At 39.9% G+C, this 27,667-nt stretch overlaps 2 protein-coding genes across 6 annotated transcripts in view; both read right to left on the reverse strand.

The window, feature by feature from the left end:
• TRPM6 (transient receptor potential cation channel subfamily M member 6) overlaps positions 1 to 16,071 on the reverse strand; it is a 204,504-nt gene extending 188,433 nt beyond the window's left edge. For 4 of the 5 annotated variants that reach the window (XM_045042483.1, XM_045042484.1, XM_045042480.1 and 1 more), the window contains exons 1-3: positions 15,927 to 16,071; positions 11,627 to 11,771; positions 11,022 to 11,216 (exon numbers count right to left, since the gene is read on the reverse strand). The gene's annotated coding sequence lies outside the window, so the exon portion shown is untranslated. The remainder of the gene's footprint in view (positions 1 to 11,021; positions 11,217 to 11,626; positions 11,772 to 15,926) is intronic. The other variant, XM_045042481.1, reaches the window with a different exon arrangement.
• A 1,314-nt stretch (positions 16,072 to 17,385) lies between these two features.
• CD4H9orf40 (chromosome D4 C9orf40 homolog) lies at positions 17,386 to 23,536 on the reverse strand. Its single transcript, XM_045042489.1, has 2 exons — positions 22,982 to 23,536; positions 17,386 to 18,648 (listed from the first exon to the last, which is right to left on the reverse strand). Exons 1-2 carry the CDS (start codon positions 23,402 to 23,404, stop codon positions 18,490 to 18,492), a joined length of 582 nt encoding a protein of 193 aa, XP_044898424.1. The 5' UTR covers positions 23,405 to 23,536; the 3' UTR covers positions 17,386 to 18,489.
• Positions 23,537 to 27,667: the final 4,131 nt, after the last annotated feature.

Below are 27,667 nucleotides of genomic sequence, written 5' to 3' on the forward strand. Positions count from 1 at the left end.
AATTATATGTCAACAAACTGGACAATCTGGAAGAAGTAGACAAATTCCTAGACAGTCACACCCTACCAAAATTCAAACAGGAAGAAATAGAAAATTTGAACAGGCCCATAACCAGCAAAGAAATAGAATCAGTTATTGGGGAGCCTGGGTGGCTCAGTCGGTTGAGCATCCGACTTTGGTTCAGGTCATGATCTCACAGTTTGTGGGTTTGAGCCCCACATCGGGCTCTGTGCTGACAGCTCAGAGCCTGGAGCCTGCTTCGGATTCTGTGTCTCCCTCTTTCTCTGCCCCTCCCCTGCTCATGCTCTGTCTCTCTTTCTCTCTGTCAAAAATAAATAAACATTTAAAAAATTAAAAAAAAAAAAGAAAGAAATCGAATCAGTTATCAAAAATCTCCCAACAAATAAGAGTCCTGGGCCAGATGGCTTCCCAGGGGAATTCTATCAGCCATTTAAAGAAGAGGTAATACCTATTCTCCTCAAAGTGTTCCAAAAAACGGCAATGGAAGGAAAACTTCCAAACTCATTCTATGAAGCCAGCATTACCTTGATTCTAAAACCCAACAAGGACCCCACTAAAAAAGGAGAATTACTGGCCAATATCCCTGATAAACCTGAATGCAAATTAAAAATATGCGAATAAAAAATAAAACTATATATATATATATGTATATGTATATATATACACATATATAGTCATATTCATGTATTACTTTGATTAATTAAAGAAATAATGATAAATTCAAATATATAACTATGGATCAAAAAACAAGCTAAAGTATTACCGTGGTTGTCTTTGGGAAAAGGATTTTAATTGTTTGTTTATATTTTTGTGCCTTCATGCACTTCCAAAACGGGAACATATTATTTATACAATCAGGAAAAGAATATACATTGTTTAGTTTAAGGTTCTGGTTCAAGATGGTGACATAGGTAGATCCTGAATTCACTTACTCCCACAGAGCCTAAAGCTGCATATGGAAATATTTCCTCTTAAAAACCTTAAAGGCTGGTTGAGTAATAACTACACATCAGCCTAATTAGAAGAAACCCACCTCAGAGCAGGTAGGAGAGGCTGGAACACAATCTGCAAGAAGACCCACGACCAGGAAGGAACTCAAAACCCAAGAGCTTCTCCCTGAGGAGCAAAGGGCTTAAACCCCCTATTGGACACTTCAACCTTTTTTTTTTTAAATATTTATTTACTTTTAAGTGTGTGGGGGGGGGGGCGGGGAGAGAGAGAGAGGTGGGGGGAGGCGCAGAGAGAGAGGGGGGAACCAGAGGATCCAAAGTGGGCTCCGTGCTGGCAGCAGCAAGCCCGATGTGGGGCTCAAACTCATGCACTGTGAGACCATGACCTGAGCCAAAGTCAGACGCTCAACCGACTAAGCCACCCAGGTGCCCGTAGACACTCTAACTTTTAAAACCTGCACCTAAGAGATGAGCCACCAAATATCTAACTTTGAAAATCAATGGGACGCATGCCCTGAGACTCACAAGACTGAAATGATCTGAGAAACACCTCTTAAAGGGCTTGTGTGCTCAGACTTGTGTGCACCTGCCCCAGGGCCCAGCTCAGAGCAGCAGACCATACCCAGACTCAAAGTGAAGAAGGGACACCTGCTTATGTTGAAGCATTGGTCTGAGGGGCATCTGACTGAACACACATATCTAGGAGCTTGCAGAACACTATCCAGGGATGGAGACTGGAAAGCACGATCTTCACGTTCTCCCTTTGCCATGCTCCAAAGCACCCGTATTTCATGCAAGGGAGCATGAAATCAGGTGCCCTGATTTGTGCAGCTGCTGCCCAGGGGATGCCTCTTGATCTCCTGGCTCTGGAGGCCAGGGGAGTTTGTGGTCCCATGAGACTGTAATAATTGGTATCGCCCAGAAAGGAGCTCAAACCTCTGTCTGGCTCCCTAATTTTTGTGACTGCTTCTAGGGGACACTTCTGTATCACCTGACTCTGGTGGCCACTGGGGCTTACACTCATGAATCCCACGGATGTAACCAACAGAAAAAGCGTTCTTAAACAACTTCCATCTCCAGGACAGAGCAAGAGGCAATAGACCCAGGAGCTCAGTTTTTCCATGTAGGAGACCTATTAAGGTAATAATGATCATGACTGTGGTCTGAGGTGCAGGGTTCTAATTAAACATGCATCTTGGGACTGACTGGAATCCTTTCCAAAGACCTCAGGGGGCAGGTACTATATTCGTGCTCACCTGCTGACATACTCTGGAACACCACTGTCTCCTGAAGGGCAGCTTTAAACATACCTATCTGTTGCACTGGTTTTTGTTGCTGCCACTGAGGGGACACCCCTTGACCACCTAACTCTAGTGGCTTGCAGTCCTAGGTCCCACTGAACTATGGAAAACAGAAAGATGGCTCTTGGCAAACTACTGCTCCCCAAGGTACCACACAGATTGCAGGCTGAGGCACACCCCTCCCCCCAATCTTTCTGTGAGGGAGGCCCCTTTGCTTGTCCTGGAGCTTTGGCCTAAGGAGCACACTTCAGGTTTAGCCCACATTTAGTGGCCCATGGAGTTGCTCTCAAAGAATGTAGGCTGTGGATGCCACCTTAGTGCTCTCCCTTTGCCTCATTCCAGCTTGTCAGTATCTCCCAGAAAAGAGCTTATACACTCACCTGCAGCCCTGACTTTTGTGCATGCTGCCCAATGGACACCTCTAGATCCCCTGGCCCTGGTGACAAATGGGGATTATGTTTGTGGTCCCATAGGACTGCATATAGTTGCATAGTTGTAAAAGCTGGTACCTGAGGATCTGGCTTTCAGTTGTCCTGAATCTAGGTGCTAAGATCTTTGGGACAGTGACAGGTCTTGGCACATCCTGAACTAGTGGGAGTTATTAAAAATATAATAGGCTGCTTGGACAAGTACAAAGGTTTAAAAGACAACCAAGAGCTGATGCAGGGCTCAATAACAAGGTTCATCTCCTACATGAGGCCACTCCTTCAAGACTGGGAGAAGTGGTTGCTTCATCTGCTATAGAAACCAACACAGAGAGTAAAGCAAAACAAAGAAACAGAGAAATATGTTCCAAATGAAAAATCAAAATAAAACCTCAGGGGGGAAAAAAAGCTTAAAGAAATAGAGATAAATAATTTACCCAATAAAGAGTTCAGAATAATGGTCATAAGGATACTCACTGAATTTGGGAGAAGAATGGAACACAGTGAGAACTTCAACAAAGAGATTAAAAAAATAATGAGAAAATACTAAATAGAAGTCACAGAGCAGAAGAATACAGTTACGACAGGGAGGTTCAACAACAAACAAGATGATGCAGAAGAAAAGATTAGTTAACTAGAAGGAAATCAATTAGAGCAGTGAAATCAAAAAAGTGAAGGTAGCTTAAGGGACTTCTAGGACAACATCAAGCAGACTAACATTCACATTATAGGAGTCCCAGAAAGAACAGAGAGAGAAAAGGGGGCAAAACTCTTATTTGAAGAAATAATGGCAGAAACCTTCTCTAACCTGGGTGAGGAAACAGACATCCTGATCCAGGAAGCCCAGAAAATTCCAAATAAGAGGGGCACAAAGGAATCCACACCAAGACACATTTTAATTAAAATGGCAAAAGTTAAAGACAAAGAGAGAATATTAAAAGAAGCAAGAAGGAAAAAACTTCTTACCTACAAGGGAACCCCCATAAGACTGTAAGTAGATTTTCAGCAACAACGTTGCAGGCCTGAAGGGAGTGGTATGACATATTCAAAGTGCTGAAGGAAAAAATTTCCAACCAAGAATACTATGCCCAGCACAGTTATCATTCAGAAGTGAAGGTGAGATAAAAAATTTTCCAGACAAGTAAAAACTAAAGGAGTTCATCACCACTACACTGGCCTCACAGGAACGGATAAAGAGACTTCTTTAAGCTAAAAAGAAAGGGCACCAATTTGTAACAAGAACACATATGAAAGAATGAAGTTCACTGGAAAGATAAATATATAGTAAAGGTAGTTGCTTAATCACTTACAAAGCTAACATGAAGGTTATAAAACAAAAGTACTAAAAGCTATGATTATAATAATTCAGTAAGGGATACATAAGGCATAAAGATGTAAAATGTAACATTAAAAATATAGTACATAAAAAATATATATATAATACATGGTGGGGGGAATAATAATGTTGAGCTTTCCATTGGGATCAAACTCAAGTTGTTATCAGCTTCAAATAGACTGTTTCATTTATTTTTTATTTTTTAATGTTTATTTATTTTTGAGAGAGGCAGAGGTGTGAGCAGGGGTGGTGGGGTAGGGGGTGCAGAGAGAGAGAGAGACAGAATGTGAAGTAGGCTCCAGGCTCTTCACTGTCAGCACAGAGCTTGCCGTGAGGCTTGAACTCACAGGCTGTGAGATCATGACCTGAGCCAAAGTTGGATGCTTAACTGACTGAGCCACCCAGGCGCCCCTAAAATAGACTGTTTTAGATTTAAGTTGCTATATATAAGTCTCATGGTAACCACAAAACAAAACCTATAGCAAACACACAAAAGAGAAAGAGAAAGGAATACAAGCATACCACTAAAGTAAGTCAACAAACCGCAAAGGAAGAGAACAAGAGAAGAAAAGACTAAAGAGGGACTACAAAAACAGCCAGAAAACAGCTAACCAAATGATGAGTTTAGTCCATTTACATTTAAAGCCACCATTGATAGATAAAAGTACATACCTATCAATAATGACTTTAAATGTAAATGGACTAAATTCTACTATCAAAAGACATAAAGTGTGCTGAATAGATATAAAAACAGGACCCATCTCTATGCTGCCTAGAAGAAACTCACATTTATTTATTTATTTATTTATTTATTTATTTATTTATTTATTTATATTTTGAGAGAGCATGAGTGGGGGAGGGACAGAGAGAGAGAGGGAAAGAGAGAATTCCAAGCAGGCTCTGTGCTATTAGCACAGAGCACAATTTGAGGCTTGATCTCACAATCATGAGATCATGACCCGAGCTAAAATCAGGAGTCAGACACTTAACTAATTATACCACCTAGGTGCCCCGAGACTCACTTTAGATGTAAGAACACACACAGACTAAAAGTGAAGGGATGGAGGGGCGCCTGGGTGCTTTATTTGAGCGTCGGACTTCAGCTCAGGTCATGGTTTCAAGGTTCGTGAGTTTGAGCCCTGTGATGGGCTCTGTGCTGACAGCTCAGCGCCTGGACTCTGCTTCATATTCTGTGTCTCCCTCTATGTCTGCCCCTCCCCTCCTCACACTCTGTCTCTCTTTCTGTCAAAAATAAATATACATTAAAAAATTTTTAAATAAAAGTGAAGGGAGGAAAAAAAGATATTCCATGCAAATGGAAACCAAAAGAAAGCTGGAGTACCTATACTTTTATCAGAAAAAAATAGACTTTAAAATAAAGACTGTAATTAGAGACAAAGAAAGGCATTACATAATGATAAAGAGTCAATCCAATAAGAAAATATAACATGTATAAATATTTACACACCCAACATAGGAAAACCTAAATATATAAAATGAACATTATGAGACTTAAGAGAAGTAGACAGCAATAAAATGATAGTAGGGAATTTAATACTCCACTTACGTCAGTGCATAGATCATTCAGACAGAAAACCAATAAGGAAACATTGGCCTTAAATGACACGCTAGACCAGATGGACTTAACAGATACTTATAGAACGTTCCATCCAAAAACAACAGAATACATATTCTTCTCAAGTGCATCTGGAACATTTTTCAAGATAGATCATATGTTAGGCCACAAAACAAGTATTTTTTTTAAGTATTTTATTTTTTTTATTTTTATTTTTAATTATTTTTTTAATGTGTATTTATTTTTGAGAAAAAGAGCACAAGCAGAGGAGGAACAGAGAGAGGAGACAGAGGATCTGAAGCAGGCTCTGTGCTGACAGCAGACAGCCCGATGTGGGGCTCGAACTCACAAACTGTGAGACCATGGCCTAAGCCAAAGTCAGACACTTACCTGACTGAGCCACCTAGGAGCCCCAAAACAAGTCTTCATAAATTTAAGAGGATTGGAATCATATGAAGCATCTTTTCTGACCACAATGGTATGAAACTAGAAATTAATTACATGAAGAAAAATTAAATATACACAAATATGTGGAGGTTAAAAAACATGCTACTGAATAACCAACGGGTCATTGAGGAAATCAAAGGAGATATCAAAAACAACTTCAGACAGATGAAAATAGAAATCTAACATACTAAAATTTATGGGATATAGCAAGAGCAGTTCTAAGAGGGAAGCTGAAAGCAATAAATGCCCACCCCCAGGAAACAAAAAAAGCTCTCAAATAAACAACCTAACTCTCTGCCTCAAGAAACTAGAGAAAAAAGAACAAATAAAGCTCAAAGTTAAGAGAAGGAAGGACGTGACAAAGATTAGAGCAGAAATAAATGAAACAAAGACTAAAAAGACAACAGAAAAGATCCAGGAAATTAAGAGCTAGTTCTTTGAAAGGATAAATCTTTGACAAATCATTAGCTACACTCACCAAGAAAGAAGTGAGTCAGAAATGAAAGATGTTACAACTGACACTAGATAAATACATAGAATCATAACAGACTGGTATGAACAATTATATGACAAAAAATTGAATAACCTAGAAGAAATAGATAAATTTCTACATACAGTCTACCAACACTGAATACTGATGAAATAGAAAAATCTGAACAGATCAATTATTATCAAGGAGATTGAATCAGTAATCACAAACCTCACAACAAATTCCAGGACCAGACAACTTCACAGGTGAATTCTACCAAATTTGCAAGGAAGAATTCAGACCAATCCTTGTCAAATCTTCCAAAAAAATAGAATAGGAGGGAACTCTTCCTAACTCATTTTATGAGGCCAGTAGCACCCAGATACCAAAACCAGACAAGGATGCCAGAAGAAAAGAAAATTACAGGTCAATATCCCTGATGAACACAGATGGGAAAATCCTCAATCAAACATTAGCCAAGAGCATTCAAAAATACATTAAAAGAATCATGCACCATGATGAAGTAGGATTTATTCCAAGGATGCAAGGATGGTTCAACATCCACAAATTAGTCAGTGTCATACATCACGGCCAATTATATAGCCATCTGAATAGATGCAGAAAAAGCATTTGGCAAAATTCAACCAATATTTATAAAAAAAAACTCTCAACAAAGTTGGCATAAGAGGGAATGTACCTCAATATGATAAAGCTAACTCCATACTCAGGGGCAAAAAGCTGAAAGCTTGTCCTTAAAGACCAGGAACAATACAAGACATTCCATTACTCACAGATGGAAATAATTAATATTGTTAAAATGTCCCTACTCTGCAAAGCAATATACAGATTCAATACAATCCCTATCAAAATTCGAATGGCATTATTCACAGAAATAGAAATCATAAAAGACCCTGAACAGCCAAAGCAAACTTGAGAAAGAACAACAAAGCTGGAGACATCATGCATCCTGATCTCAAATTATATTACAAAGCTATAATAATTAAAACAGTGTGGTAATGGTACACAGAGATCAATAGAATAGAGAGCCCCAAAATAAACCCATGCATATATGGTTAATTAACTTACAAGAAAGGAGCCACAAATATTCAATGGGAAAAGAGAAGTGTCTTCAATAAATGGTACTGGGAAAACTGAACAGCCAAATGCAAAAGGATGAAGTTGAACCAGTATCTTCTACTACACACAAGAATTAACTCACAATGGATTAAAGACTAGAGGCACCTGGCTGGCTCAGTTGGTAGGGCACGCAACTATTGATTGTGGGGTTAATGGTTCAAGCCCCACACTGGCAGTGCCATTTGCTTTTAAAAAGTTGTAAAAAATGGATTTAAGACTTGAAAATAGACCTAAAACTATAAAAATCCTAGAATAAAACCTAAGTGGCAAAATCCTTGACATAGGTCTTGGCAATAATTTTTTGAATCTGACACGAAAAACAAAAGCAACAAAAGCAAAAATAAACAAGTGAGACTACATCAGACTAAAAAGCTTTTGACAGTAAAGAAAACCATCAACAAAATGAAAAGGCAACCTATCGATTGGAAGAAAATATTTACAAATCATATATCCGATAAGGGGCTTATAACTAAAATACATAAATAACACAAGCAACATAATGGCAAAAAAAAGTCCAATTAAAACTTGGGCAGATCTGTGGGAATGCAAGCTGGTTCAGTCACTCTGGAAAACAGTATGGAGGTTCCTCCACAACAACTACCCTACAACCCAGCAATTGCACTACTAGGCATTTATCCACAGGATACAGGTGTGCTGTTTCGAAGGGACACATGCACCCCCATTTTTATAGCAGCACTATCAACAATAGCCAAAGTATGGAAAGAGCCCAAATGTCCATCGATGGGTGAATGGATAAAGAAGATGTGGGGTGTGTGTGTGTGTGTGTGTGTGTGTGTGTGTGTGCGCGTGCACGCGCGCGCACACACACACCATGGAGTGTTACTCGGCAATCAAAAAGAATGAAATCTTGCCATTTGCAACTACATGGATGGAACTGGAGGGTATTACGCTAAGTGAAAGTAGTCAGAGAAAGACAAAAATCATGACTTCACTCATATGAGGACTTTAAGAGACAAAACAGATGAACAGAAGGGAAGGGAAGCAAAAATAATAGGGAGGGGGACGAAACAGAAGAGACTCATAAATATGGAGAATAAACTGAAGGTTACTGGAGGGGTTGTGGGAGGGGGGATGGGCTAAATGGGTAAGGGGCACAAAGGAATCTACTCCTGAAATCATTGTTGCACCATATGCTAACTAATTTGGATGTAAATTTCAAAAAAAAAAATAAAAAATAAAAAATAAAATTAAAAAAAAATTGGGCAGATCTGAATAGATATTTTTCCAAAGAAGGCATATCTTGGCCAACAGGTGCATGAAAAGAGGCTCTATAACATTAATCACCAGAAATAACAAGTGTTGGTAAGGATGTGGAGAAAGGGAAACCCCAGTGCACTGCTGATGGGAATATAAATTGGTACAGATACTATGGAAAAAAGTATTAAATATGAATATTATATATTAAAATAGACCTACATATGATCCAGTTATTTCACTTCTGGGTGTTTATCCAAACAAGATGAAAACACTAACTCAAAAAGGTATATGCAACTCCATGTTCATTTCAGCATTCCTTATCAATAGCCAAGATATGGAAATATCTTTTTTAAATTATTTTTTATGTTTATTTATTTATTTTGAGAAAGAAAGAGAGCCAGGGAGGGTCAGAGAGAGAGGGAGGGAGAGAATCCCAAGCAGACTCAGTGCTGTCAGCACAGAGCCCAGCGCGGGGCTCCATCTCACGACTGTGAGATCGTGACCTGAGCCGAGATCAAGAGTCGGCTGCTTGACCAACTGAGCCACCCAAGCACCCTGATATGGAAACAATCTAAATCTCCATCAATGACTGAATGAATAAAGAAGCTGGAATATTATCCAGTCACAAAATTTGTAACAACATGGATAGACCTTGTGAGAATTATGCTTAAGTGAACTAAGTCAAAGTCAGAAAAAGACAATTACTGTGTCATCTCTCTTACATTTGGAATCTATAAATTAAATAAATAATAAATTAGCAAACCAAGCTCACAGATACAGAGAAGAGACTGGTGGTTGCCAGAGGTGGTGAGCGAGGGGTGGGAGAAATAGGGAAAAAAACTAATTGATGGATTTAGTCATGTACTGATACAGAGTCATGTACTGCACTAATACCTTTGCCTGCAAGACTTCACAGGTGCTTGTTCAACAATGGAACACAGGAGTCAAATGACGCCTGTAAAGCTGAGGGCTGGAATGACATTAGACATTATTGGATACACCCACATTTTTGCACCTGCGGTTTTATAAGCTCAAGTTAGAAAACCTATCACATTAATAAAAATAAAAATATTGTCTTCAAATTTTAACAAGCATAACAGAATTATGTAACAATTCCCTTTGTAATTATAATAATTACCACCTTTCTTCTAAAGGGTAAACTAACATATTTTAAGGAGGTGATTAAAAATATAGAGCCACTTTTATGGAGAGCAATACTCTTTAAAAAATTCCAAGTGTTCAAGAGACTCATTAAGCCTCAGAAAAACTCAAATAAAATATTCAACATCATTCTAACTTAGACTAAGCACCAAAACAAAACAAAAATCATAATTAGCTTAATACAGGTACTAAAGAATAATGTTTATATCTATCCCACTTATTTCAGCAGATCAGAAAGGAGTATGTATTTTTTTTAAATATATTATCCTTTTCTTTTTTTTCAAGTTGTTATTTGAATTCCAGTTAGTTAACATACTGTGTAATATCAGTTACAGGTGTACAAATAGTGTTTCAACACTGCCGTACAATACCCGGAGCTCATCACAAGTGCCCCCCTCAGTCCCCATCACCTACCTAAACCATCCCCCCACCCACCTCCCTTCTGGTGACTATCAGTTTGTTCTCTGCAGTTAAGAATCTGTTTCTTGGTTTAGCATTCTCTCTCTCTCTGTCTCTCTTTTCCCTTTTGCTCGTTTGTTTCTTAAATTCCACATGTGAGTGAAATCATATGGTATTTGTCATTCTCTAATTTCACTTAGCATACATAATACTCTGTAGCTCCATCCATGTCATTGCATATGGCAAGATTTCATTCATTTCATTCATTTTTTATGTCTGTATTTGTATTCTTCTCTCCTAAAATTTTCACGTGTTTCTTACTGGTTATATTTTTCTTTTGAGAAATTCTAGGTTTTCATTCACATCAGTTTCCTTATAGAGAAGTTTTGATAGGTGCTTTAAAATTTTGGGTAATTCTAGTATTTGGGTCACCTTGAAATTGACATCTCTTGATTGTCTTTGAAAACAGGTCACCTTTCACTGACTGTTTGCATGCTGACTATTGTGTTTCCTTTTAAAACTGGCCATACTTTTTTATTCTTTTCATGTCAGGTATTTTGGATTGTGTCTTGAATAATTACCTTGTGAGATTATGGGTCTTGTCAAAATCTTCTAGAGGATGTTGATTTTTTTTTTAAGTAGATATTCAACACAGTTAGGTTCAGACCATAAGTACTGTCTCTTCTTCCGTGGGCATGGGTTCTAAGGTCAGCTCAGTTTTCAAATCCTTGGCTATGCTGCTTTGGGCATGTCCCAAGTATGCAACACTCAGACATCTGTGAGGGATTTGAGCATAAGTTTATACTGTGGTTTAGTTCTTAAAGTCTTTGCTATATGGCTCTTATCTGTCCCTTGCATGTGTCCCTCAAGAATAAGCCCAGGACTGAGGCACCAGGGTGGCTCAGTTAGTTAAATATTTGACTTTGGCTCAGGTCATGATCTTGTGCTTCGTGAGTTCAAGACCCACGTCAGGCTCTGGGCTGACTGCCCCGAGCCTGGAGCCTGCTTTGGATTCTGTGTGTCTCTCTCTCTCTGCCCCTCCCCTGCTTGTTCTCTCTCTCTCTCTCTCTCTCTCTCTCTCTCTCTCTCTCTCTCTCAAAAATAAAGATTAAAAAAATAAAACAAGTAAGAAGGAATAAGCCCAGGACTAGTGCCAGTTTATACACAGAATTAAGGGATCACTTACCCAGCTCTCTCATCCCCAGAATTCACTCTTGCTCAGAGCAGCTTCCTTTCCTGCTCTTCTGGCCAAAAAGGTAGGTTTCTTTCAGTGTTTGGGCTGCCCATGTTGACCGGTGGAGTTCTGCTGGGTGTTCATTCTTGGTTCAAAGCTGGGAGAGAAGGCAAAAAATAAAACCATAAAACTTTACTCTGTATGAGTCGATTTGCCAAGTTGGACTTCCATTCCATATTTGGTAATGCCTTCATTTAGGTTTTAGAGGCCAGAGGTGTATTTTAGTTGGGCTCTCAGTTGTAATTAGTGGAAGACAGAGTTTGATTAGGTGTCTGAAAGTCCTATTTTTTTTTAAGCATTTCCCCATATCATTAAAACTCTTAGCAATACCAATTTATGATTTCATTCTATTATATCATGTATATTTTAATTATCCATCAATTTTCTTAAAAGTTATTTTTTTTAATTTGTAATATTTTACTATTACAGTGATGTGTGAATTTGCATCTAGTTTTCTGATTATCCCTTTAGGATATATTTTTGGATACAGAATGAAAACTAGTTCAAAGATTATGATAAGGCTCTTAAAGCATATTGCCAAACTGCTTTTCAGACAGGCTTTACTAAAAATAAAACATGATCTGCAACTTTTGCCAATTTATATAGAGAAATAGATTCTTACTTAAAATTTGAGATCACAATTAAACAAAAATGTTTATTTTTATTCTCATGTTTTTCTTTTGTAAACTAGTTTTTCTATGTCCATTACCCATTTATTAGAACCATAGTTTTCTAATAAATTTGTATGAGTTATATATATAAAGAAGAAATTATATGTGTATCTGCCCATTAGTGCAAGAAAACAAAAACAAGAAAACACACACACACACACACACACACAAGAACAAGCCAGAAACTAATAAAATTGTTTATTTACAGAGGTAAAGGGAACAAAGTAGGGAAAACAGGGGAATGAATGGAGAAGAGTTAGGGTGAATGACACTTCTCTGATTATACATTTTTGTGTAGTTCTGACTTGAAGAACCATGTCAATGTTTTACAAACTTTAAAACATTAGATGGGGAGTCAAAACTGATATATAAACAGAAACAAATGAATCCAACTGTATTGCAAGTAAATAACCAACCTAAGTAACTTTAGGGAACAATATATTAATTGAATAGCCAAAGGCTAAACACAAAAAGAAGTATATACATTAGCAGGCATGTTGGTGCAGTAGTGTATTTGAGGATTGAGCAAACAAATAAACAGGGGATATGAGGTCTAGTTTTCAAAGGAGTTAAAAATAAGGGATGTCTGGGTGGCTTACTCAGGTGTCTGACTCTTGGTTTCCACTCAGGTCTCGAGCCCATTGGATTCTCTCTCCCTCTCTCTCTTTCCCTCCCCCTCCCCCTTTCACGCATGTGTGCCCACACTCTCTTCTCTCAAAATAAATAAATTTTAAGAAAATTTTTTAATGTTGATTTACTTTTGAGAGAGAGAGAGAGAGACAGAGTGCGAGTGGGGGAAGGGCAGAGAGAGGGGGAGACAGAGCATCCAAAGCAGGCTCCAGACCCTGAGCTGTTAGCAGAGCCCGACGCAGGGCTCGAACCCACAAACCACGAGATCATGACCTGAGCCGAAGTCGGACGATTAACTGACTGAGCCACCTAAGTGTCCCTCAAAATAAATAAACTAAAAAAAAAATAATAATAAGAGGGGAAGTTATAATGGACACTGTGGTGTTGGATTGGGATTGGAAGTGTCAGCACGAACTCTTTTTTTTTTTTTAAGTATATATACAGATATAGACACAAGTATACTGACAGATGGAGAAATGCATATAGTTGTATACACATATATTTTGTAGTTTTGTCAGCTGAGAGGATCGAGAAGCAGTGATACTATACTCCGCACCGGTGAGCAATGTTGCACCCACATCTTCATTTCTAAGTACCATTCTCTAATAACAGAACCAGGACCGTTTAGAGAAATGATTCCCAGACTAGAGTGAAGATATCACAAGAGAAATGTTTGTGATGGAACATCTGCGTGAGAAGGGATGGAAATGCTAAAAATGATAGTCTCTATTAGTTTTCTATTGCTGCAAAACAAATTACCACAAATTTAGCATTTAAAAAAAACAACAACAAAAACCTATCAATTAGTTCACAGTTCTGTAGGTCAGAAGTCCCACTTGGCAGGGAAGGATCTCTGTTCCAGAGTGCCACAAAGCTGAAATCAAGGTGTCAGCCAGGCTTTGTTCCTCTCTGAAAACTCCGGGAAGGCACCCACTTCCATCTTCATTCAAGTTGTTGGCTCAATTCAGATCTTTGAGGTTGTAGGACTGAGGTCACGGTTTCCCTGCTGGCTGGCTGCCAGGACTCACTCTCATCCCCTAGAGGCTACTCTTAGGTTCTTGTCAGATGGCTCCCTTCATCTTCAAAGCCAGGAGAATTGTTCTTATATTCAATTCCTCCCACATTTTGCACTTGACTTCTGTCTCTGACCCCTTCACCCATATTTTTAAAAGGCTCGCGTGATTAAGTCCCATTCACCTGGATCATTTCATCTTACGATGAACTGGTTTGGGACTTTACTTACATTTGCAAAATTCCTCACAGTAGTACCTAAATTAGTGTTTGATCAAATGACTGGATGATACACTGTCTAGGAATCTTTGGGCCCACTTTAGAATTCTCTCTACCACAGGGTGTATCAAAAAGACACAAGATACAGCAATAAGTAAATATAAATTGCTAGAACGCTATTGTTTAGATTTGTGGACTCCAGACAATTGTTGAAATTCTTTAAAAGTGACTTTAGTGTTGGCCTCAATTTCAGGTATTGTCAGAGATCACTAATAGATTTATCTGTCAACCTACCAAAAAAGATGGCAAAAATGTGCATTTCATGTCCTATGAGGAAGAGACATGTATATTTATTGCCCATTATGGGTTCTGCACGGCCACTGTGTCATTTCATCCCCATTCTGTTCCTCTAGGTGGGTATTCGTGTCCCCATTTTCTGAAGAGGATGTCAGGGCTCAGGTTGTTCAGTGAAAAACACAGTGGTGCACACGGGGCATAATTTCCATCCATTAACCTTGTAAATGCAGAAGTGCATTGCCAAGATTAACCAGTACTCACACAATAAATAGTGTTAAAAAACGGGGAAGGGCACAAGAGCTAACTCAAAGGGCCCCCCAGTGGCCAAATCTATTGGGATAATTTCTACAACAAAATAACACATTTATAACTCATAGAATAAAATATATGCCCGTAAGTCTATCCTGATATAAATCACTGAATGAAACATGAAGGTGAAAGGAAAGCTCTTGCTTTATAGAATTCCAATGGATAGATGTAGAAGGGATAATGGAAAGAGAAAGTTACCACTTGACATACACCAGACCAAAAATCTTTCATGTAAAGAATCATCAACAGATCTGATAATTTATGGGCAGAATGTGATGATAAATGGGATATTTACATAGTCTCAGAAGTAGCTTCCCAGAAGATAACTATTATATAGGAGAAGATATTAACTTTCTAACACAGAAACCTGGCAGACACCTCCTTTTCCAAGAAACCAAAGTTATAATCACCAATGACAAGACAAGGTGAAGGGCAGTGCCTTCCAGTGTGATGTGTTGAGGATACATCATTTCTCTGGAGTTCTTACCAAAGATGGCTGCCTATGAGACATACCAGACGAACCAAAATTACGGGCTACCCTATGAAATAACTGCTCAGTACTCTGCACAAAGTGCTAAGGTCATGAAAGGCAAAGAAATTCCAAGGAATCTTTTTAAAGGAGGCTGAGGAGATACTACCGCTAAATAGAACATGTGACCCTGGATTGAATCCTGGGCCAGAAAAAGGTTAGCAGGATGATGGTAAAATGTGAAGAGTCTATAAATTCTGTACATTTTTTACTTCTATCTTTTAAGAACTGTCGGAAGTCACTCTTTCCACGTCCTCATAATAGCATTATAGAATTATATTAACTTTAATTTCCTCATTTTCATAATTGTTCTGTGGTAAGATGTTATACTAGGGAATCTGGGTGAAGTGTATATAACCCGAAAAAAAAAAATCTACCTTTAAATTTTCATCTTAATTTACCCACCATGCAATTTTGCCAAATTATCTGGAGTTAATAAAAATTTTTTTCTAAAAAGATGTAGTTATTTCAAATCTGTTCTCTCTATATATACATATACATGTATGGGTATGTATGTATACATCTTTACATATAAATTCATATTTTACATATTAAACATGTTGAAATGCTTGAAGTATATATATACCTGTATAAAAATGTTCAGCCTTCGGGGCGCCTGGGTGGCTCAGTTGGTTGGGCATCTGACTTCGGCTCAGGTCATGATCTCGCAGTTTGTGGGTTTGGGCCCGACGTCGGGCTCTGGACTGACAGCTCAGAGCCTGGAGCCTGCTTCAGATTTTGTGTCTCCCTCTCTCTCTGCCCCTCCCCAGCTTGGACTCTGTCTTTCTCTCTCTCTCTCAAAAATAAACACTAAAAAAAAAAAAAAATTTTTTTTTAAATGTTCAGCCTTCAACATCTTGACAGCAAATATTTTCCCTGAATCTCTTTACATTAGTTTTGTATGTTGACACATAATGCTCAAAAGTTGTCTGAGCTACTCATTTTCTAAGTAAGTTTTACACCTATGGTAGGGCTTAAACCACAACCCTGGGATCAAGAGTCACATAGCTCTACCAACGGAGTCAGCCAGGACCCTCTCTGAGGTACACTTTGAATCTCCCATGCACAAACCTGCAATGTAATATCCTATGAAATTTCTCATTAAAGTAAATGACCACCTCCTGTAGTTCATTAGCTGGACTTGTCTCAGTTTTTATGTTTCCAGCGTCTTACTATTTGATCTCTGCAACACATCTTTTGTATGCACCTCTTCGGTAGAATGCCTAGCTTTGTAAGATATGTTTCTAGAAAACTGCTGGCATTAACCTTCCTGTCAATAGGTAAGATCACTAATTCATTTGTGCAATTTCTATGGACTATCTATTATGTGACACACACTGTTCTGGGCACCAGGAAGAGTAGTGAACAAAAATGGACACCTTCCTTACGCTCAGGCCAAACAGAAGGGGAAGAAAGCTTACCATTTTCCTTTTTTCCACAGTAATTTAACTGCTTCCCGCACTAGCTTGCCATGCTTACGATCTCAATTCCAATTCTTACCGTGAAACTTCTGGTGGCAATTTAAAGTAGAATGAAGCATAACTACAAAAAGCACATTTATTCTAATTACTGTTTTGTACCTACAATAAGGTTATTATGAGAATTAAACAAGATGTGGGTGAAGTACTTAGTCCATTGCTTGACAATACACATAGCCTCTTTTGAGGTAGATACTATTTATTGTTTCTCACTTTACAGTTAAGGAACCTAGGGCTTGGCGATGAAAAATAACTCGCTTAGGGTTACATAGGTAGAAAGTGGCAGTACAAGCCTTTGAACCAGGTCTGACTCCAAAGGCTTAACTTTTAACCACAATACATGTCTTTTGTTCTAGGATACTCTTATTAATGTCAACTCATACTTAAATCCTACAGTATACACAAAACGTTCTCTCTCTTTTTCTCATTGGCATTTATCATTCTTTCTCAATTTGGGATCTACTGTCATTAACCACAAAAAAATATACAAGGACGGGTTACTCTATTACAAAGCCAACATTTTGGATGTAGTACAAAAGTTAATTAACTTAATCATTGATACTCAACTCAAACACAAACTGCTTACTTTATTTTTTTAACAATAAAATAGTAATAACAACACAATAAGTTACTTGTAACAAATCCATCAGTAGAGTGAAATAAAAACAAAGCTAATCAAGAGGTGCTGTTTCACGTCAAATGTTATCTCCTTTAAACAGGAAAAACTACCATCAGTTTAGTGGTTCTCAAAGCTGTCGGCATATTAGGATTGGGGAAAAGGAGGAGGACTAGTGCCTAAAAAAATAGCTATACCCAAGGCCCGTCTCAGACAGTTAAATGGGAATCTCTTGAGTGCTACTCAGGCAAAGATTTCTGAAGTGTTGCCAGTATTGAGAACTGTAAGTCTGAAGCAATAAGGAATAAAAACCGTGCCCTCAAAGCAACTCAAAGCCAAGAAATTAATACCACTAAATTTCTTTCCTCTTAACCTGGGAAAAGGGGGAGGGAAGAACCTCTTCACTTCTCATTGTTCTCTATCCATTTTTGATTCCTCAGAGTAAATAAATATCAAATACTGGGAGCTATGCAAACATGCTCCCCAAATTGAAATTCTATGTTACGCTTTACATTTAGAAAGTTCTTTTAAAACTATACCACCTTTAAGAGTCCCCCGCACTTTTAAGTTTGCATAGATGTTTAAGTCAGTTATTTGTTCAACTAAGAAGAGTCGATACGATGTACTAGAAAGCATTTTATTAACAACAGGTAAAAAACAATATTCATTTCATGTACCACAAATTAACTTTTTGGTACAGACAAGAGGAACATTTCAGCGTTTCCTACCTGTTTCTAAAACTGTCAGAATTCTTTTTTAGAAGACCAATATTTTCAAATTTAGAATCTAAACATAAATTTTTCTTTGAGAGTACATATATAAAATACTTCCCCTCTAACTGCACTAGATCCTTGACAAATCCCTCTTGGGAGTTTCAGTAGTGACCACAGGCATTTATCTTTAAAACAACTCTTCCTCATTTTTCAGGTTTGGGAATGGTATCGCATCAAGTATGGAAAATAACTTTTCTCCTTAAGAATATGCAAATTCACTTAAGAGAGGTCGCCTTTGCCTCAAAGGCCGAGGCCGAAAGACCTATTCTTCAGGTGCTTGTGTCAGGACTCCATGTCGATCTCAACCACTTCGTTCTTGCCCTGAAGCCTTGCTTCCCGCAGGCCGCCTTCGCTGATGTCTTCGAGGTCTGCCAGATCAATAGGTGGCAGGGGATTCCTCCAGTACTGGAAGGTGTTATACTGCCAGAATTCTTCATTGAGCTTTAGGGAAAAAAGAAAGAGATGAAAGGACAGCATCGGTGTATGAAAAAGTTACTTTTTTCCCCCCAGGAAACAAATTTTGTTTTAAAAGCAAACTCACATGAAGATTTTGGGTCTTTTACTTCGCATCTTCAACAAATGTACATTTTTAATTCTGCCTAATCAAAGTACTTCATGGGCTCAGTCAACTCTGTGCATTTTCATACTCATGGATTTGTGAAAATATTTTGTTGGTAGTTTAACTTTAAAAGAATGTCTTCCAAGAGCATCTTCTCGATAATTGTCTTCCATTTTTCAACCAAAGAAAATGTTGGAAAATGTCATAATTTTTTTTTCTTTCTCTTTTTTTTAAATCATTTGAAAAAAAATTTTTTTCATAAATTTATTTTTATCTTTCAGTGAGGAACACAACTTGTTCTAAAAATACAAATATACCTTAAAACTTATTTTTTCGTCTTTCTCCTGAGGCTTGGTATTTTAAGCAATTGACTTTACATAGGCTAAAATATTTTGAAAACTTGCCAAGAAGTTTTAGATTATAAACATGCTAAATAACAAGAAAATCTTAAACTGATTATTTTATCAAAGATACAAGATTTGGTGCAAGGCAGGAGTTTTTAATTTTAATGTTATTTTATAAAGACAGTGGGGGAGAGAGGCAAAGAGATAGAGAGCATCTTAAGGAGGCTCCACACTCAGTCCAAAGCGTGATGCGGGGCTTGATCCCAAGACCCTGGCATGCTGACCTGAGCCAAAATCAAGAGTCAGATGTTCAATGGACTGAGCCACCCAGACGCCCCGAAGGCATGACTTTTAAATCAATAAATCAACGCTGATAAATCCAAGTTGAGTGCTGGCTCCTTTAAAATTCAACAGATTGAATGGCTATAAAATTGTTTCAAGTAACTATGAAGTGAAGCTGACATTCCAATGAGTTCAAGATTGACACAAAATTTGAAAAGCATCCCCAAAATACTTTGTGCAAGGAAGCAGCACCGGAATTATATACAGGCTTCCATGGTGAACATTTTGAAGGTGAACACTGCCCAGATGAATATTTATATATCTATTCTACCAGGTGGTGTTTTTACTTTAGGCTCATGCTTGTTGTAACAGCACTATCCAACAGAAGTATGAGAGCCACATAAGTAATTTTAAAAAGTAAAAAAGGTGAAATTCTCTTAACAATATTTTATTTGACCTTATATATCCAAAATATTATTATTTCAATGTGTAGTCAGTATTTTTAAAAATTAATGCGATATTTCACGTTCTTTTTGTCATACTAAGTTTTCACAATCTGGTATTTTATACTTACAGCACTATTCAGACTAGCCACACTTCAATGCTTGATAGCCACATGTGGCTAGTTACTTTACTGGACCACACAGGCCTAAAAGGAAATCTTAGACACTAAAACTTAGAGAATTAAGAGTGTCTCTGGAATTTCTTTACACTGGGATTAAAAAAAAAAAAAATTGCAGTAATTCAAAGGATGCCCCCCCCCATTCATTTTGATACACAAACAGGGTTAAAAAACAAGGGCTGTATCTTTGCCTTTTTGAAAAAAATCTACCGTCCAAATTACCTACTTATAAACACGGGCCCACAAAAGATCTTTTAAGGACATCAGTGTAACCTACTAGGGGACAGCACAAACTTCGCCACCAGACAGACCTGGGTTTGCAAGATAACTCCACCATCCACTAACTCTGACTTTGATCGAAGTCTGTTTCCTCATCGGTGAGATGCAGGACTCATTTTCAAATTAAGGGCTAGTACTGTAATAGCTCAACATGGCTACATATTATATCCCAAAAAACCTACGAATCATTCATTATTGTCTTCCTAAGAAGAGGAAGAAAACATTTCTGCTTACTTTCCATTAAAAGTAACTACCAGTGAGGATCAGCAGACAGAGCAAATGAATCTGCACGAAGTGACACGATCATGACAAAACACAAATATTTAATGAAGTAATATCTGGTTTTTACTTCTCTGGTTAAAAAAACCAAAACTAAACAAAAAAACACCTAGGAAAAAAGCCAACACAACAAAAAAACATGAGACAACTCAAAAAATACTGAGGTTCTAGGACAGAAAAAAGGTATCTTTATTCTGCCTAAATTAAATCTTCAATGTAGAAAGGACATATTTGAGAAAACTTTTCCTAAATAAGATCCCAAGGGTGAAGGTAGGGACTTATGCTCTACTGAGTGCTAGGAACCAGGGAGACATTCACTGCATGAATTGAAAAGCCTTTTTAACTTCTCCATGTTTCTGTTATACCGTGTATCTTGGTAATTAGCTGTAAATCCCTTAAAAGACAAAAAACAAAAACAAAAACAAAAAACACAAAAAAACCTGCATCTTTAGAAGCAGGAAGGAAAGAGAGGAACTGGAGACAGAAGACAAGAAGCTCATGGAACAGAACTAACAAAAGGAAGAAACACGAGGCTTTAGCCAAAAGAAAAGGGAACAGGGATTGTCTTGGTGAAGAAGGTACCCCATGGCCAAGCTTAGTCCTTGCCATGGGCCTGTAGTGACTGAGAAGCAAAGAGCTGTCACATGTAGTCATCGCTGTAGAAGATACAGCTGTGTCTAAGAGATTCTAAGGTGAGTCAGCCTACTCAAAAATTTTCCTCTACCTACAATTTCCCTATTTCCTTCTTATCAATCTGTGGCATACTTCAGTGAGTATACTCTGGTAGGGAAGACAACCCTATATACGGGTGGGGTACCAAAATGGTCCGAAGAGTAAAAGTTTTCAAGCTACACACTACTTACCCTCAGATCAAATAGATCTGGATAATTATCATCCTGGGTTTGTTTTCTTAGATTTTGCCATTGGCAACACACACAATACAACTGGAAACTCGAATTATTCTGTTTTCAAAACATAAGTGCTATCATTCAGTTTTAAGTAAGCGGATTTTGAATATCCAAAAGCAATCTAAAGAAAAAAGTCTAAAAAAAAAACCTCCTAAACCTCATGTTCTCTACATTCCAAGAAAACTGGGGATGGGAATATTTACAATTTAGAATTTCAACCAGAAATATCCATTATTATCTGAAGGATGATTTCTCACAACCAGAGAAAAAGTTCTTTCCCAACTATAAAATTCTCATTATTTTATTAGGTTTTTCCACCAAGAAGGCATGCCAAAGGAACCTCAATTCACCTTTTTTTTTTTTTCCAGCAAAGGCATTTGGTTAATTCTGCAAGAGATACTGAACACAATGGAAAAAGGTGAGGTGAATACTATGATGTAGTGCTTGAAAAGAGTTTGGTGAATTCTAAGCCCTACACTTGGTACTTCTATTCCCAAAGCTCCTGGTAAGTCAATCCAGAACTGCCAAAATGCAGCCCGAATTCCTAAGTATAAACCAAAGCAGTCTCATAAATATGTAATGTAGGCCACAATTTAAATTTTTCTAGTGGCTGTATTAAAAAAGTGAAACAGGTAAATTTTAATACATTTTATCCAATCCAGTATCTTCAAGTCCTTTCAATGTGCAATCAATATAAAAATTTTTGAGATCTTCGAAATCTAGAGTGTTTTTTTACACTTAACAGCACACATCAATTTGGATCAGTCACATTTCAAGGGTTCAGCTGTCTCACACGGTGAACTTCGAGACAAATCAAATCTCAGGCTCAGAGATGGGGCAGGCTCGTTTCCCAAAAAATAGGAACTCTTATATATGATTCTTATACGTTTTACTTTAGGGCCCAAATTAATTTTCAACAATGATCCTTTTTTAAAAAATCCGATTTAACACTGAGTTTTTAAATGCCTGTTCCCAAGGCAGAGAGGCCCTTCCTCTCTACCACAAGCGCTGTACTATGCCTACAGACCATCCAACTGATGACGACCACATTGGTCACCCTCCTTAGAAAGAAATCTACCACGAATTCTAGAAGAAATCATCATGAAGCCAAGGAAGGCGCGCTACCCTTTCTCCATTTGTCGTTGAGCTGACCTATCGCGGTTCACGGTCAAGGTCTTCATCAGACTCTAGTCCGTCGTGACCCACGCTCCTGCTTCCCTCTTCCACACCACAGGCACTAAAGGTGCAAGCCCACACGACTCTCCCAAAACGCTGCCAAGGGGCCAAGGGCTCTGAGGCCCTTGGTGGGTAGTCTGGGAGTCCACGTCCTTCCTGCCCTAGGGTTCCTGGCTTTTCGCCTTTTGGGGCTTCTTGATGAACACGAGTCAAGAGGGGAACAATCTGTTTCTTCCCGGGGCGTGCCATGGCTGCGTAAAGGGTGAGCCCCTCTCTCCTCATCCCTCCCACCCTCTGGAGCGCTCAGCCGGTCCCCAGCCCCTACCTGGCGCGGTGCGGCCCCCCAGTCTCCCCGTGGGGGCTCCGTGCGCCCCGCCCCGTCGTCGCCACCGCCCCTCGGGGGCCGGGCGCCCCGGGGCTCCTCCCCCGGCCCGCGGGGCCGCACGGGAGGCTGCAGCAACTGCGGCTCGCCCGTCTCCAGGCCTTGGCCCTCACGCTCCACGCCGCCCGGTACGCTGGTGTCCCCGCCGTCGCGGCGCTTGCTGGGCGAAGCTGAAGCCTCAGTCATAGCCCCCGCGTCGATTTTGCGCTTTCGGGGCGGCTCCGGGACGCCGACGGGCTGCCCGGGATGCGAGGCCCCCGGCGGCGGGATCCAGAGCGGCGGCGGCTCCTCGGGGAAGTCGCAGAGCAGGAGCCGCTTCCAAGGCACGTGGAACGTCAGCGGCTCGGCCGCACGCCGCTTGGCCATGGGCCCCGGAGCCTCGGGCGGAGCCCGCCCGGCGCGGGAGGCCGAGCGCGGAGAGCTCCGGGGGCGGAGGGCGAGGGCGGAGCGCGCGACTGGGGGCGAGGACCTGCTCCGGGCGAGCCGGCGGCTGGCAGGTGGGGCGTGCGGAGGGGGCGGGGCGGGGCGGCCGGACCCAGCGCAGCCCGCGAGCTGCCCTCGCGGCCGCCGCGGTGCTGCCGGACGTTGAGGAGCAACCGCGAAGCGGCGGAGATTCGAACCTGCGCACAAATGTGCGCGCGCGTACTCGCGCCTGCCAGGCGGAGCCGCTGGTTGGTGGAGGCTCGCGGGGCGCGCTCCCGAACGCCCCCGCGGCCGGAAGTGCGCGCCCCGGGGGGAGGCGGGAAGGCGGCCGCGGCTTTATTAAAGGCCTAGCGGCGGTGTCCGCGGAGGGCGTGACCTTGGTTCCTCTTAGATGGGGCGTGGTTCTGCAAATCCCGAACTCGGTAAAGCGGGGTAGGTTCAAGACCTTTAAGACGTGTTTGTTGGTATTCCCTTCCTGGAGTCATGGCTTCGGGGACTCCTCCAGGAGGTTAAAATCACCTCCAGGAGGTACAGACTTTTAGCAAACTTGTGTTAGGAGGCTGGCGCCACGTTAAGTGATTTTTGGAGGCGGACGCCGCTTGACAGCGGTCGGGCGGAGGGAAGTGGCCCAAGCCAACGCGCAAAAACAAAGAACAAAACCCAACGAAGTGTGTATTTTCCAGTGGCTGTCCTGGAAAGTGAAGTAAGGCACCACATTCTTCGAAGCTGTTCTGATTAAAAATTCATTGATGAAGTTGTTGAGGAGATGTGCCGCTCACCTAAAATAGCTCACCCTAGAGCCCAAGCCTGGAGCACAGCTCTTTGCTTTTCCAACCGAAGCCTAAAATTATTTGGCTCTTAAAATGATGTGGGTAGCGCACTGTTCCCTTGTTACTCCGCGCGATGATCGGAAGTGAGATTCCAAGACCTTCCTCGCAGCAGAAGTTGTAACCAAGCAAAGTGAGGGAGCTGGGAGCAGCGCGTTTACTATGGCTTGTATTTTAGTGGTTGAGAAAGAGTAAAACAATGTGAGGAAGAAAACCGTGCATAAGTGTTTTGAGGGGAGAAGCTACATGAACTTTTAGAGAAAGTGCAAGGAAGATAATTGTACTCTAACTGGTAAGTGAGGAGGGATCATAAGGAGACCTGAGGGCCAAACACAAGCTAGCATAGGTCACACACATCTCCCCCCTCCCCCACCCAGGTGGGATAAGTATGACATTCCTCAGGCACTCCTGGCTGCCCAAGTACAAAGGACAGAAAGCAAAGGGTTAAACTGAGAGCGTCTCCAGCAGTTTACAAATATCTTAGGGAATTGCAAGAAAAAGGTAATCTTAGCAATAGCCTAATCTCCAGAAACTGTCATTTCCGGAGCCCCAACATCACCCTCCCCTCCATGGTGATGTGGGGAAACAAAGGCGAGAAGGAAGTGGCAAATAAAATGGAATTTCCTTATAACCTGTAGCCCATTGACAAATACTTGAGGCAGGCAGAGTTTTCTCCAGGAACTCTTAACGTGTTAATGTTAATGATTTGCTAGAGGCGAAAACAACCTTAGCTTGACAATAGTTAGGCCTCCAGTAATCTGTGAGTGTTTAGCATATGGAAATCTCTTGAAGAAACTTCTGTCTTGACTTTACCTCCCCAGCCCCATAGTACGTAACTCTTCACAACCCCAGTGCAGCTCTTTCTGCCCGTGGGTCCTGTCCCCGTGCTTTAATAAAATCATCTTTTTGCACCAAAGACATCTCTAAGAATTTTTTCTTGGCTATCAGCTCCCAACCTCACCATTCCCCTAGAGCCCCATCAGAAAGTACTTAACCTATATATTATTTAGCCCGTGTCCCTAAGCCTCAAGGTTGTGACAAGATAAGCGACGACTCGCTTTTTTTTTTTTTTTTAATGTGTATTTATTTTTGGCAGAGAGAGAAGGGGACAGCGGATCGGAAGCAGAATCCCTGCTGACAGCAGAGAACCTGATGCAGGGCTCAAACCCACAGACTGAGATCATGACCTGAGCTGAAGTCGGATGCTTAACCTACTGAGCCACCTAGGTGCCCTGGCAACTACTTAGTTAATATGTACAGAAGTGTTAACAAGTTAGGGTGTTAAATAATAGCTTTTCAGTGTGATCTTTCCATTCCTTCTTTGAAATTGATAACCTATCTGTCTCAAAGATCAGGTCACACCTATCTGATACGAAGGAGCTTAATTTTATTGAAAAGGTTTTGATGGTGTCCAGCCCACAAAAGTGCAGCTTAGCTAATACAGGTTCTTTCCTTCGTGGTCCTCACCACAGGCTCCTTGTTTTTCTAAATTGTGGAATAGATCATCTATACAAAAGGTGGCATAAAACACATGCAGTTAAAAGAATGATAATAAGCTGTCCAGCACCCAGTTTCATGTATAGAATATTGCTTGGACCAGAACATGTCAAGGTCCCTACATGCCTGTCCCGCTGACACCTTTCTCCCTTTCCTCCCTCTACGCCAGGTAATTGCTGTTTTGAATTTTGAATTGACCATCTCTTTGCTTTACTTTGTAATTTTTCCCATCTGTGTTTGTGTTCTTAAATAACATTTTTAATTTTTGCTGGCTTTTTAACACTTAAGTGAGCCCTAATTGACATAAAATAAAATGCATATATTTCAAATGTTTGCTGAGTTTTTGTGTGAAACCATAGCCACAGCTAAGATAATGCACATGTCCACCACCCCCAAAAGTTTCCATTGACCCTTTCGTAATTCCTCCCTCCTCCCCGGGGGAATGTAACCACTACTTTACTTTCTGTCATCGTAGATTAATTTGCATTTTTCTAGAGTTTTACATAAATGGAATCATATGGTATGTACTGTTTTTGTTTGGCTTCCTTCGGCACAATTATTCTGAGATTCATTCATGTTATCAGATGTTCATTCCCTTTTTTTTTTTTTTTTTTTTTTTTTTTTTACCCAGTACTTTTCCATTATGTGGCTATAGCACAGTTTGTGTCTCCATTCACCTAGTGATGAACATGTGGTTGCTACCAGTTTGGGGCTATGCAGATAAAGCTGCTGAGAACATGTGTGTATTAGGCTTCGTACGCACATAGGCATTCTCTTCTCTTGAAAAGAGTATATGAGAGTTCCAGTTCCTACCCATGCCCTCCAACAATTAGTATGGTCAGACTTCAATTTTAGTCTTTCTAAATAGGTATCTCGTGTATGTATCTCGTTGTAGTTTTAATTTACATTTCCCTAATGACTAATGATGTTAAGCGTCTTTTAAGTGGTTATTTGCTATCTGTATCTCTTCTTTGTAAAATATTCAGATCTTTTGCCCACTTAAAATATGGAGTTGTTTGCTTTCCTGTTTTCCTTATTTTATATGTTTATGCATGTAATTGTATTTCATTCATTTATATTGAGTATGGTATTCCATCAGGTGAATCCACTCTCCCCTCCCCCCACCCCAGACAGAACGCATGCTCAAGTTGGGGAGGGGCCGAGGGAGGGAGAGAGAGAATTTTAAGCCGGGTCTACATCCAGTGTGGAGCCCAATGTGGGGGGCTCTATCTCACAAACTGAGATCATGACCTGAGCCAAAATCAAGAGTCCGGCACTGAACCAGACTGATGAGCCACCCAGGCACCATGGATGAATCCACTCTATTGATAAACATTTTGAGTGTTTTTATTTTTTGCAGTTAGAAATAGTGTGCTGTGAACATACTTGTTCATGATTTTTTTTTAATTGAAGAATAATTGACATACCATATCCTGTTTTCAGGTGTATATCCTAGCGATTTGATTGTTTTATATATTATGAAATGATCCCCGTGGTAACTTTGGTTACTGTCACCACACAAAGTAATTACAAAATTATTGGCTGTATTCCCTGTGCTGTACCCTATATTCCCTGATTTCTTTTTTGACCTATGGATTATTTGTGTTAACTTTCCAAGTCTCAGAGGTTTTCCAAGATACCTTTTTCTTACTGGTTTCTAGTTTTAATTCTTTTCCCATTTAATACATTATCTGTGTGTTTTTAATACGTTTAAATTTGTTGAGATATATTTTAGGACACAACATATAAATTGTCATGGTGCATGTACATGTGCTCTTGAAAAAGAACATATATCGTGCAGGCATTGGGCATAGTGCTCTATAAATGTCGCTTAGGTTAAGGTGTTTGATAGTGTTTCTCAGATATTATATGTCTGAACAGA

This window comes from Felis catus, chromosome D4 (genome assembly GCF_018350175.1).
Source record: "Felis catus isolate Fca126 chromosome D4, F.catus_Fca126_mat1.0, whole genome shotgun sequence".
Taxonomy (NCBI): Eukaryota; Metazoa; Chordata; class Mammalia; order Carnivora; family Felidae; genus Felis; species Felis catus.